The sequence below is a fragment of the Carettochelys insculpta genome, chromosome 14, assembly GCF_033958435.1.
Source record: "Carettochelys insculpta isolate YL-2023 chromosome 14, ASM3395843v1, whole genome shotgun sequence".
NCBI classification, from domain to species: Eukaryota; Metazoa; Chordata; order Testudines; family Carettochelyidae; genus Carettochelys; species Carettochelys insculpta.
The window spans coordinates 30233580-30247571 of NC_134150.1; the positions used below are offsets into that span (position 1 = coordinate 30233580).

The window sequence follows — 13992 nt, forward strand, 5'->3', positions numbered from 1 at the left end:
GAAGATCCAGCTGTGGATTTGATCTTACTTATCTGTTCTGGTGTTCTCTTGCATATGATTTGTTTGTTGGTACAAATTCTGAAGTAGGTTAAGGAAAACTCATTTCTTTGTGCATCTGCATCTCATAACCTAGTGCTATTTTTTAAAGAATCAACTCTGCTTCTTTACTCTACCATTACAATTTCTCTGTTCCAAATTATTTAAGTCACTGGTTCCCTTTTAAACTCTGCTGATATAAAATAGTCATAAATCTGAACAGATTTTTTCAAGCTTGTACTAATCAGACAAATTCCAAATTACATCAAAACTTTTGTAAATGTATAATTTATAGTTATGCACTTGTGTCTAGGCACCCACCCTGCTGTTCAGAATGAGTGATACCTTACTTTCCATGGTGTTCCCTTGCTGAAAGGGAAAGGCAGCAAATCTGACCTAGAATGCCTCAGTATATCACATCAGCATTTTTTTGTTATTCTAAGCTCCTCTTCAAGCCTGTGTTGACTTATTCTAGTGCTTTTCATTTCATATTTCCCTTATTTTATTACCTTGGCTGAGTCTTGGTCCAAATGAACAGCAGAAAGCATGAGTAATAATTTTTGCTTCCTATATACTCTGTGCCTACATTCTCTCTGTGCTCCTATAAATTCAAATGATCATGGCCTTTCAGTCTGCCTGTGTGAAAGAAGTAAGCTTCATTGTAGCAGGTTTTGCTCAAATTCATATTGGAGAGACTTTGTGTTTGGTTGCAGTGGATCATTTTCTTAATTCACAGCAGGCCTTAAAAACCTGAGTACAGTATTTTTTGCCTTCCTAAGGTACAATTGTTTATCTCAGTCACCAAGTAACATGCCCTCTTTGCCTAGCATCATTGAGATAGTGTGATTTACAGCATCAATATTGCAATGCCGATCTCAGTAGGATCAGCACAGTAGTTTTCAACTGTGAAGGTTGCATTCTGCTCTCATTTGCCTTGACGTAAATCAAGCACAGCTCACATTAAGTCAGTGGAGGTGCACCAAGGTAAATCTAGAGAGAACAGTCAGAAGCAGGCACAGAATTTTCAGCTAAAGAAATGTATGGTCACATCACCTCTTTTCCCCTGCACAGTCTAATAAACTAACAAAAAAGTCCACATAACCTCTGGTGTTCCCATGGCAATTTCCAATGGTATTATTTTCTGTGGTATTCTTTTCTATTTTATAGAAATATATATTTATGTAATACATTATATATTTGACATTGCACCCCCATTAAAAAAAGAGCTACATATCATTTTCAGGTAGCTTCACAAGTCATGTAACTTGTGTTAAGTTTTTTTTTATGTTAAAGGATTTTTTGCATTCTGAATAAATATAGTTAGGAATAAAGTCAATACAATAAATTTACAGATGTTAAATTCCCCATTATATAACTTTCAAATGTATATTATTGATACAGAACCAAGAATGGAATTATGATACAAAGGGATATGACACAAATGGAAAAAAATTAATTCTTATTCAAGTCAATAGTAGCTGAGTGCGCTCAGCTCACTTGAAAATCACTTTACTCAAAGGTCCAAATATAAATGTAAGTGCCTTGCCCTAAGCATGAAAATTTGGCTGTGGTTCTTTTTTTAATACTGTAAATCAAATATAAAACATCTTTCTGACCAAAGAGGGTTTTAATGTTAAGTACATTTTTTATTAATCTACTAATACTTTAATGTCCTAATCTATTTTTCTCAATATAAGTTTGTAACAAACAATCTTTGTGAGTCTTTCAGAGCTTCCCCAATAAACATTTGACCTGAATGAAAACTTTTAAAATGGACAATATTTTTACTAAATTTACCAGAAACATTAAATTGCAACACTTCTCTGCTTCTACATATGAACAAATGATTTACTGATCAAATACTGAAACAAAACTCATATAATATGGAGATTTAAGCTTCAACTACTAGAGCTAACTAAATCACTCTGCTAAGTCAAGTTCTTTCCTGGTATATTCTGTTGACATCAGTGGAGTTACATCAGTAATTAGTTAAGGTTGATCAAGTTTTGTTTAATCTTACACCATATCAAAATGTATGTCATCATTACAAAGAAAACCTCTCTAAGCAGAACTTTGGTGGAAGTTCATCATGATGCATGAGAAGGAATAGAATAGGCTCGTATCTTAATAGCTCTCTTCTTGACTGAAGTAAAATATGTTTTTTTCATCAGTGAGCTAAGCAAACTGTTAGTAGGAAACAGATGTGTGATAGGAAAGAGCCATTTTTGAGTCACTGTCTAGAGCATAACCACAACATAAAGTGTGTAATCCACTCTGACACTCAATCCTTACTCACCCCATTATGCCTAAGTATAATGCAGAACAGAGGCAGAACCATCAATGCATACTGTTATTTTCTATAATACCTTGACACAAAAGCATTACAGTCTCTTATATAATTCCACAGTTTAGATTCAGTAAAACCCCTTGAAGCCAGTGACTGTTGTACCATATCTGTAGTTTGTGATAAATTCTCTTTGTATCTCACCCATCAAACAATGGGAAGACTTAATTTTCCAGTTTAGATCATGTTTTTCAAGTAATATATTAATAAAACAACTCTATGAAAATGAACCTATATAAAAAGATTTCTTCTGCTGAACCCTAAATCATCATTCTGCTTAACGCACTGTTGGAGCAATCTACTGAAGCTCTTTCCTGCTAGTCAAGCTGGCTATGTTTAGGCTGCATAATTTACCTGTATATTCTCATTTGCAAGCTCTGACTAGCTGTCAGATCAAAGTTGTTTTGTTAGAAACCAATTATGTCAATCCATATAACAGTCAGTTCCTGTAGGGTTTTTTCTTTTTTTTTTTTTTAAGTGCGTTACTGAAAAATGGTGATTCATTAACCACCTCTTGTCTTGGGAGTCACTTTGAAAACTAAGCAGGTAACATTCTTGCTTAGTAGTTCATGCATGATTAAAACTGAACAATATTAGTAAAACAATATATTTCAACATTTGTCTAAAATAACCACGAAGCACAATGTTTTTGTATGTATTTAATACATTGGTGTTGAAATTGTAAGCAGTTGGTATGAAATACTGTAGAAGCTAGCTAATAAATGTGATGGATTGTCTAATTAACTCTTGATCAGCAGTGGTTTTTAAAGATGTTACCTACTGAACCTGATGGCAGTTTATGACCGTTATGTTGACTATTCAGCTAATTACTCCTTGGACAATAATTACATTTCTTGAGACAGAGTAAGCCATTTTGTCTTATGAAGTATTATGCTATCGAGCTTCTCAATCCATTTGGCTAGAAAACTGCAGTTCTCAGAGGATAACTTAAATTCTCTCACAGATCATACAGCTTATTTGAGTAGATTAACAGGATATCCATTTTGTAGGTTTTCCATTGATCGACATACTGACCTTGAGAGACAGTTCAACATTAATGCAGATGATGGAAAAATAACTTTGGCAACCCCACTCGACAGAGAAACAAACACGTGGCACAACATAACCATTGTAGCTACGGAAACCAGTAAGTACCTATGCATTTGTCCATGCTTTACTTTTGGTTCCATTTGTCTTGTAATAATGTCTGTTGTCATTTCAAATATTTTAATAGCAAGTAGGGATATTCTATGGAATAAATGGTTGAGATTTTAAAATTCCAACATTTTTGGAAAGGTAAGCTAACTTTGTATGGTGTTCTTCTGACATCATTTCTATTTTAAAAATGTATTTTATAAGTAAGGAAAGTAACACATGTTTATAAAAGAAAATATGAATTTGGTTGTGCAGGAAATCTGTAAATGTAAGAGAGAAGGAAGATATGGTGTGAATCTAATAGGAGGAGGATGAAATCCTCACAATATTGAAGTCAACTGTGGACCAAAACCTAAGAACCTGAGGTCTTTACTATGAGTATTTCCTTTGACCTGTTGCATAAATGGTTATATGTGCATGTAACTTGCATGTGATCAAAGTTTGTGTGTTTAAGTGTGTATTCAATATGTTTAAATATGTGTTTAAATATCTGTAGGATGCGTGTTTTAGGCCCAGATTTCTAAAATCTTAAGTACCATTGAGACTGAATGAGATTTAGAATTTCAGATTTGAGATTAGGCTTTGGGTTCTGAATCAATTAGACATTGTAAAACAGCACAATATTGTCTCAATATCATTAAAATCTGAGCCTTAGACCATAAGCCAGTAAAATTCTCAATTAGTTTAATGTTTGGAGTGTAGGGTTTAAACAGGTTTAATTATTATTATTTTAGAAAGGAAACTTTACATAGAGAACTTATTTCAGTAAAGAAACATTAGGAAAGTTGGTGTGTTATCCTTTCACGATGTTGCTAAGTGATTTTCCTATCTTTTTGCAGGTTCAGCTGAGATAAGTATGTGTTCTTGCTAATATACTTATTCTGCCATATTGTGTATACGCAATTTTCATTACTAGGTGCACAGTGATGTAAGAATCCTGTCGTCTGCTGAAGAAACCATTCAGCTTTTCTAATGATATGATAACCATAACCATACTAACCATGTTAATGGTCTCTACTGATTTTCATCTTGCATACTCTCACTCTTATCTAACCATCTGATTTAAATATAAGTATGCCTGTCAACAAGGGGAGAGGGGCAAAGGGGTAGTTGCACAGGGGCCTGGCATTTTAAAGGGGCCTGATGTTTTGGGCACCTTTGAACTGCCATGGCAGCACTGTTCCACAAGGTTGTTTGTGTGGACAGCATCATGATTGGATGACTGCTAAGGGTTAACTTCCCCTAGGCCCCACCCCTTCCATCTTTGACCATGCCCCTTCCAGGCACCCTGGGACCCACAGTTGCTGTCAGCCCCACTGAGATATGGTGCTCCCTCCCATATTGCCCTGGGTCCCATAGTTGCTGTTAGCCCCACTAAAATAGGGTGCTGTAATAACTGCTACTTTAAATTGTGAAGCCTGTAACACCATCAGCTTCCTACATAACAATGTATGACAGAAAAAAGGTTTTCACTTAGATTTTACAATAGTTTTGATTATCAGTTTTTTCTTCTAAAGCTTGAAAGTGCAAGCCATGAGTGGTAACTGAAGTATATGCATACACAAGAAAGATATAATTTAATATGAAATAAAATCTCAAGTTGACTTCATGTTATTTAACATTTTTATCAATGACCTGGATGGAAAAAAATATCACTGATAAAATTTACTGGTGACACAAAATTGGGATGGTGTAAATAATGAAGAAGTCAGGAGACTGATAGAGAGCATTTTAATATGGCTGAAGGAAAATGTAGACTTCTGGGAACAAAGATAATAGGCCACACTTACACAATGGGTGACAATCCTGAGAAACAGTGATTGAAAGTATTTAGGGTTGTGGTGAATAATCAGCTGACCATCAATTCTCATTGCAGAACTGTGGCCAAAGCATAAACCATGGAATCTCCAGTAGGAGTGAAGAAGTTATGTAACCTCTGTAGCTAATGGGTGTGCGTGTGTATACATACACACATACACAAGGAGACAGAGAGATACATATCTCATAGAGCTGAAAGGGACCTCGGGAGGTCACTGAGTCCAGTCCCCTGCCCCCTTGAACTATCACTTTTCTTTTCCTTAAACAATCTATTTTGCTCCAAATCCCTAAATGGCCTCTCAAGGATTACGCTCACAACCTTGGGTTTAGCAGGCCAATGCTCAAACCACTGAGCTATTGCAGATGGAATACCGTGTGTAATTCTCTGTCCACTGTTCAAGAAGGATTTTGATAAATAGTAGAAGGTATAGAGAAGAGAAGCAAGAATGATTAAAGAATACAAAAATATGACTTATGGTTCAAGGACCTCAAACTATTTAGCTTAAGAAGAGTTTTAAGGAGAAATATAGTCTTATTAAGTACCTATATGGGAACAAATATTTGATAACAAGCTCTTTCATGTAGAAAAGTAACATATAACTTGAAGATAAATGTATATGAATTCAGACTGGAAATAAGGTATACAATTTTAAAAGTAAAGTAATAGTTTATAAATAATACATAATAATAGCTTAATTACTGGAATAATACATCAAGATAAATTGTGGTGGATTTGGTTCTGACAACTTTTAAACCCACATTGGACATTATTTCTAAAAGATAAGGTTCTGTAGGAATTATTTTGGGCAAATTCTCTTGCCTTTGACATGTGGGTGTTCAGACTAGATCACTACAGTATTTCCTTCTACCTTGGAATCTGAGAGTTTGATGCATAGTAAACTGTATTACTATGACCTACCATTGTGGTCTGTGCATAGTAGTAAAAATAGCCATTTCCCTGTTCATTCCTGTTAAATCTTGTGGGTAGCTAACATCAGTTTCATAGCCTGACTGCTTTCTACTCTCAGAAGCCCTAAACTATGAAAACAGCCATTTAGAGAGAAACAGTTATGACTCTAGAGTACAGTCCACATTTTGCATGGAATAATACCAGCCAATGAGTCATACTACTATCTGTAGTGGAGAAAGCTGTAAACTGCAATGGTTAGATTTTTGTGGATGTAAAAATACTGATTTATAAGGAACTTCTCTATACCAGTTTTCCTTAAGGCATCCTTACTTCCATCCCACAAATATATTCCACTAAACTTTCACACATAACTTTACAAACCTAGAATAGTGAGTCTAGACATAAAAGAAATCCACCAACTTTGGACAAATTGGCTAAATAAAGCAAAATTACTGTTTTTCATTTGTGATTGAGCACCACCCAGAATAACACATGCATATACTTCTGAGCTAATACTCAACTATTGATAGTGACAGGAAAACAGGCCAATTTGTTCAGGAGAGAGGCTGATCTGCTGAGTAAGGCAAAAATAAAATACAACAAACCTGCTACAGAACTCCTCATTTATTTTTGTGGTTGCAGACTGACATGATTACCCCCTCACACTACTGGTGTAGATGCACAATTTGGAGGAAAGGTACAGTGGTGCTAACAGTATTGTAAGCCTTCTGCATGATCCTTGTTTATGAATGTATGGTTTCCTTTTAATTCTCAAAAGCAACACTTGGCATTGTTGTGGAAAGTAGTCTACCATCACCAGAGGGATTTATTGCATTTTCTGGACATATGTATGTACAAGGTATTTGTCCTGTCACTAGCAAGATATTGGGGAAACACTGAAGCTTGGAGAGAGTGATCCCCAAGAAAATGTAGAGGCCAGGAAAGAGTAATCCTGCAGAATAGAGAGAGACTTATTGGGAAGCCCATGGAGTTCCTGTGGGCTCTTAGCCAGAGAGGCTGCTTGCTTCTGAATTTGATGTTTAAGGCAGAAGTTTACACCCTTTTCAGTAACATGGAACGTTTCAATGAGACAAACAATCCCATGGCACGCCCCATTTTTTCAGCTGAATCGACAGCTCATAAATGTTGCCTCTCCCTGCCATCGCTGGGGCTCAGCATTTAACCTGTGTCCCAGCTCCAACAGGTTCCTGCCTCCATCCCCGATCCCTTGCCACAGCAGAGCAGGCAGCCTTGCTGCTTGGGCTGCAGCTGGCATAGGGTCGTCAATTTCCCCCTGAGATGGTTCTGCAAAGAACCATGGGGAGGGGAAATTGACAAATTTCAGAGCACACAGTCTTCGCAGTGCACCAGTTGAAAAACTCTGGTGTAAGGTATCCAAGCAGCTAGTAATTAGAGATGATTGAAAATTTGCTATGAAAACAAAATTGTGATAGAAAAGTAGAAAGGTATTTCACAAACATTTCCATGATTTTTTTTTCACCGATATTTTGACCAGCACTGGTGTAACTATATGAGACTCTGGTAGCATTAATGTCAATGCTGTTTGGTGAGGTGACTGATTTAAACAGAGGAGATTTTGTATAAAATGCTGTAACACCTTTTACTGTTTAAACAAAATGTATTTTTCTAAAGGTGCCTTCTCTCTTACCTGGGGTGACATGTTTTCTCATGTAGTGTCTGAGGTGGCTTGCCATAATACAGAAGAGTGTCTCTTTTCATTTCCTCACAAAAGCTGAAGGAAAAAAAAATCTAGAAACTATTTGAACTGACTTGTTTCTGATCCTCTTTCTCCTGTGTGTATCAGGAGAGGCTCCACCAATGCAATCAAATTCCATTGACAACAGAATTAAGCCTTTGCACACCCCAGATTTTTTTAAGATGTAATTATGCTGAAGTATTTTTAATAATAACCTTTATCATTAAGCCTCATGTGAGCCACAGCATCTATCACTATTGAGAAACTTCTGCCGACAGTGACCTAACCATGTAAGTTGCAAGATCAAAGGTGCATTCTTGTGAAATTCCAGCATCATTGTATATGCTATTATGTGCCAACAATACTCTGACACTCTGTACATTGGACAGACTGGGCAAAACCTTCGCCAAAGAATAAATGGACACAGAACACAGGTCAAGAAACTCAATACACATAAGCCAGTGAGTGAATAATTCAATGGAGTGGGCCATTTTGTTAAAGACCTGAGAATCTGTGTCCTGCATCACAGATAATTTAACTACAGATTAGAGCATGAAGCTTCTAAGTTAGAGTACATATTCAAATTCAACTTGCTAACATATGGTATGAACAGAGACATCAGCTACCTCATGCATTACAAAGACTGCTTCCCTTTCTTTGTTGCTCATAAATTATCTCAGACAGGACAGTTAACATCTCCCCACCTCTCACTCCCTTCCTTCTATCCTATTTGATTTGGCATTTTTTATTGCATTTATTTTTTTTTCTTTTTGGTCCTCTGTACTTATATATGTCAGTCTGTATTGGCAATGAAATTGATCTGAAGAAGTGGATCTGTCTCATGAAAACTCACTACTGAATAAATCATTTTGTTAGTCTTTAAAGTGCTCCATTTCTGCTGCTTTGTTCTGCCTACAATGGTGGCTAGGAGAATAATCATATCCAACTTGCACCTAGCATTAGAATTCCTGCTGATGGCTTTTTCACGTTTCCAGTGTAATTATGTGGCAATTACAATGGAACAAAGGCGGGTTTTCACATAATACTGTGAAAACTACATTTTTTTTAATTTGTAAAAGCTTCTGAGACAGAAATAAGTGTGTCTGTCAAGTTGTGGAGGGAGAACAGGAAGAAACACCTTTTATTTTACTATAAATTGTTGCTAAGTTTTGTCTTTTTTTTATACTACAGTATGTTCCTTGGAAATCTAACTTAATAGAAAGGGAAATTCAAAAAGCATTGTCAGTACAATTTCTTGATGATAAGGTCAATGAATTTATAATCTTGTACTTAAAAAATAAAGAGTTAACATATATGTGGAATATTCAATACATGGTTTGGATGGATGTTGAAGATCTCCTTATTGTTCTGCTTTATCACCAGTCCTAATCTTTTGCCATAACTTCACAAGCTTAGTTCGTGGGCCACCTTTATTCTCATTGTGGTTTGGGGGTAAAGATAAGTTGACTTGTTTGGGTTCCAGGGCTCTTAGTCAGTGGGCAAGTGTAGGACATGATAATCTGCATTTGTCCTTAATTATTAGTACTATTAAGTATTTCTTCCTCTTGCCACATCCTCACATTGTAGCCTCTTCCACTTGTTGTCATGTTTCAGGTTGAAACTGATCTCTGATTCTTTTAAATTCTAATGTAAATTAATTTTTGACAATTTCCTGCTGTGGCGTAGACAAGGGAAGTCTTTTGTTCCACCATCCATACATGCAATTCTAAATAGTAGGGCTCTGTTAGGTGGTAGAGTGTCTGGTGAATCTGAGTTCCTGTCTCTCGGAAACAGAGTTCAATATTTCTTACTGTAAACTTTCCAGGTTTGTTGTGGTGAACACGATTAATTAGATTCAGACAGCCTTTGGCTGCCTTTATAATAGAATATCAGTGTTTGAAAGTATGTGTGGGGAGCTGAAACATTGCATTTTTTCTGACTTTCAGCCAGTTTCAAGATGTAGTTGCTGAGCTACATCTTGTGATATATAAGCTGGATCAATACCTTTCACCGCTGGTAAAATTTGTTGGTCAGGAATATGACATCCCTAGCTGGTGGGAACTGTTAACATAGTCCTTTTGAGAATGCAAATGGCTAGTTTCATTCAAGTGAGAAGCAGTTAGGCTCATGCTCGAGATGTTGCATCTTGACCATCTTACTAGCTGTGAATGCACAGCTAACTTAGCTTGTTTTAAAACAAAACAAACAATCCCACACTGAGCAGGTGTTATCAAAGAAAGTCATTAATCATATGAAGGCTTTGACTTCATTTACACCTTTCAGTCAGCCTTTAGGCAAGTGTATGGATACTGTGCTGGTCGCTTTGATAGATTGCCTCCTTCTCGCAAGAGAAAGAGTTGATGAGATTATTTTAGATAGGAGAAGCAGACATAAAATATAAATGTTTAACACAATTATCACCATAGTCTGTCTCAAATCTGTGCAATGTGTAGACAGGATACTGATTTGCTTGCTTGTTCCTAAACTGCAGTTTTTGCCAACAAAGTCAATGTCCCACAGTGGTGATTCTCAGATAAGTCTTCCCCCTGGATTTCATTGCCACAGTGCTGAAGATATGGTAAGCTTAAGTGTTTATAGAGAGACATCAGTTGAAAACGTGGGGCTGAAAGTAATCTTAAATACTGCACAACAGCCTCAAGCGTATCAGGTGAGATTTTCAAACCAGTGCAGGAGATATTGTCATGTGTCATTAATTTTAATGGAGAGATGTGTAGATAAGTTTCGTACATTGCTTTGAGAAGCTCAAGCTTTAGTCTTAAAACATAAATCACGATGCTCAGATTTCTTTGGCACGATAATTCTACTTATAAATATTTTCTTATTATTGAAACTATTAGTATTTATACAAGAATTCACTTCTTTAATGTTAAACATAGTTCTTATCTGGTCCCTTAGTGACCCCCTTATGCTGATATTATGTCACATTGATTTTTAAGAATGTAACAAATGATTTTTACCTTAGTGCAAGATCACACTGAAAAAGAAACATGGCACTTGAGGTAGAAACTCACTTATTAAAGTACAGCAAGCAGGAAACCCAAAATGGCTGATGACTTGAATTGATTCTTGTATGTTTCCTTGTCTCCACCCCTGCCAAGTTCTCTCCAGAGAGTGAATCTTTTGAGAGTCAAGAAGAATATAAAGTAAGAACGTGGAGCTGATTAAAATCTAAAGGGAACAGTCTTGTTGGCCAAGTGACCTTTTCCTATTGAGGAACATGGTTTTTTGTTCTTTGAACATAAAAAGTGAACTTGGTTTCTTGTCACTGATTCTGGAGTTTAGATAATGGAGTAATGGAATGTAACATTGTTTTGCTGTATCTCAAGGTAATATGTGATGGAGATCTAAAGAACTTCATAGTGTATGTTGAGAACAGAGACTTTATTATGATTAGAAGCTTTGGAGAATTCACTAGGTGACTGGAGACTTGATATAATCTTATTTTTGTATGTTACAGTCTGACAAGAAGGAGGGATTGGGGTGATATATGGGTCTAAAACACTTGACTGAGATGCTCAGCACAATTTTATTTCAATAAGAAGGAAATAGACATTCATAGTAACTTTTCCTGGTGACCCCTTAATGTCCCTCTTTCTGAACAGTACTCCTTCCATTGATCTTCTGTGTTCTCTCTTCAAAATATGGTTTTCTGACTGCTCAGCTCTAGCCATTAAAAAAGAAAAGCCCCCAGGTCATTTGGATGTCCCAGCTGTCTGCTCACCTCCTTCCAAGCATCTGCATTTCACTTTCTTTCCCAGTCAGTTTTCCTATCCCTCCCAAATTTCCATGTTTCCCAGAGTTGTGCTATTGCCTATCAGATGGGGATAATTATGTCCTAACTGGTCCTAGTTTGAATTGTGGCTGCCATTCAAATTGCCCTTTGCACAAAGCGTGCACTTAGGATACAAAAATATCGCTATAAAACCACACACTAGTGTCACAAATATTTCTTCATTCTCCCACGAATCTACAGCTGGTCACCACATGGTGTAATGAATAGTGCCACGTCATTCATGGAGAATTCAGTGGCTGTGTCTACACTACAAACTAACTTTGAAGCTGCTTACTTTGAAGTATAACTTTGAAGTAAGCAACTCTGAAGTAGAGCACCCGCACACAAAATCACACTCCCTTACTTCGAAGTAGGCTTTCCCCTACTTTGAAGTTAAACATCTGCACACAATTAGGCCCTACTTCGAAGTGAGGGGACAGGAAATGATGAAGGCATGGGGTTGCATGGCCAACAAGCCCTTCCGGACTCGCAGCCAGCCTACCCCTTAAAGGGCCCCTCCCATCACCAACAGCCTGCACATACTCAAGGCTGACAGGCTGAAGACAGAAACAGAACATACACAGGGGAAGAGCCGAGACCATGCCAGCTCCCTACCTCGAGGAAGACGATGCCTTCATGATCCTGGTCAGCCTGCTGGCTGTGCTGCTCAACATGCAGCACCAGCAGCGTGGGCGGCTCCCTTGCCTGGGACCCAGCCTTGAGGCCCTTGCTGACCTCATGCGGCCCCTCCCACGTTCACCCCTGAGTCGGAGCCAGTGGGCCTACACCATCAGCACCAGCACCAGAGCCAGTGGGCCTACACCACCAGCACTAGCTGGTGCTGGAGGATTGGGACGACGAGCAGTGGCTGAGGAATTTCAAGATGTCCCAGCAGACATTCAAGGACCACTGCCACTGGCTCGCCCCAGTCCTCCAGCACCAAGACACCCGTATGTGGCCAGCACTCCCGATGCAGAAGAGGGTGGCCATCACACTATGGCGGCTGGCCACCCCCACAGCCACAGATCCATCAGCCACCAATTTGGCATAGGCAAGGCCACTGTTGAAGCAGTGCTGAAGGAGATATGGCTAGCCCCCACCATGGCCCCACCCTGAGGAGAGGGAGACCAGTAAGGGGGCAGGGGCCTCCTGGTGGGGGGCAAGGGGCTGCCAGTGGGGGGCAGGGGGCTCCTGGTAGGGGGGAGCCTCCCAGTCCAGTGGTCATAGGTATCCCCTCCTTCCCCCTACAGGTCATCCAAGCCATCAACACAGTTCTGCTGCGACACATCATGACCCTGGGGGACCTGGACGCTGCCCTTGCTGAGTTCGTGGACCTGGGCTTCCCCAACTGTTTTGGAGCCCTGGACAGGATGCATGTTGGAATCCACGCTCCAGACCACAGCAAGGGTGTCTACATAAACAGAAAGGGGTACCACTCAGGGGTACTCCAGCCCCTGATGGACACGAGGGGCCATTTCCTGGATGTGCGTGTGGGGTGGCTGGGCAGGGCCCATGACGCCCTTGTGTTTCAGAATTCATGGCTGGGACACCAAATGCAGGAGAGCACATATGTCCCCCTGCAGGACTCCCGCTTGGGGACATCATGATGGCCCCCTGCATTGTGTCTGATGCTGTGTACCGGCTGCACCTGTGGCTCATGTGGCCCTATACCGGACACACCATGCCAGTCCAGGACACCTTTAACAGTCGCCTCAACCATGCCAAGGGCACAGTTGAGCGGGCATTCAGGAGGCTGGAGGGGAGGTTTCGCTGTCTCCTCACTAGGCTAGATGTCAGCCTTCCAAACATCCCTGCAGTCATTGCCACCTGCTGTGCCCTCCATAACCTTGTGGAGGGCCGTCAGAAGCCCTTTATGCAGGGCTGGGCCACAGACCCGGGGGGCCAGCTGTGAGCAGCCACCCACTGCCCTGTGCAGTGCAGCACAGTGGGATGAGGTCAGGGTCTAGGATGCCCTGTGCCAGGCCTTCACACAGGGCCTTCTCTGACCACCCCCTCAAGCCACAAACTGCACCAAACCCCATCCTACCCTGCACCCCTCACACTCCCCCCCTCACCACTCCCCACGCCCAGGAAACACCAGGAACACGGGCTGGGGTGGGAACAGGAAACTTTAATTGGGGAAATAAAGTATTGTACAATACTGAACGGAATGTGGAAATCTTTGGTGTGCATGCGGGGACTGGTTGGCAGTGGGGAGG

At 39.5% G+C, this 13992-nt stretch overlaps 1 protein-coding gene across 3 annotated transcripts in view; it reads left to right on the forward strand.

Annotated features, from left to right (window-relative positions):
* Positions 1–13992, forward strand: part of CDH8 (cadherin 8) — a 260715-nt gene that overhangs the window by 160715 nt on the left and 86008 nt on the right. The window contains exons 1-3 of one of the 3 annotated variants that reach the window (XM_075009189.1): positions 3496–3527; positions 4375–4389; positions 6906–6960. In XM_075009189.1, the coding sequence (XP_074865290.1) occupies positions 6912–6960 (49 nt within the window). In that variant the 5' untranslated portion in view covers positions 3496–3527; positions 4375–4389; positions 6906–6911. Of the gene's footprint in view, positions 1–3390; positions 3528–4374; positions 4390–6824; positions 6961–13992 lie in introns of those variants that run through there. The other 2 variants (XM_075009191.1, XM_075009190.1) reach the window with 2 other exon arrangements.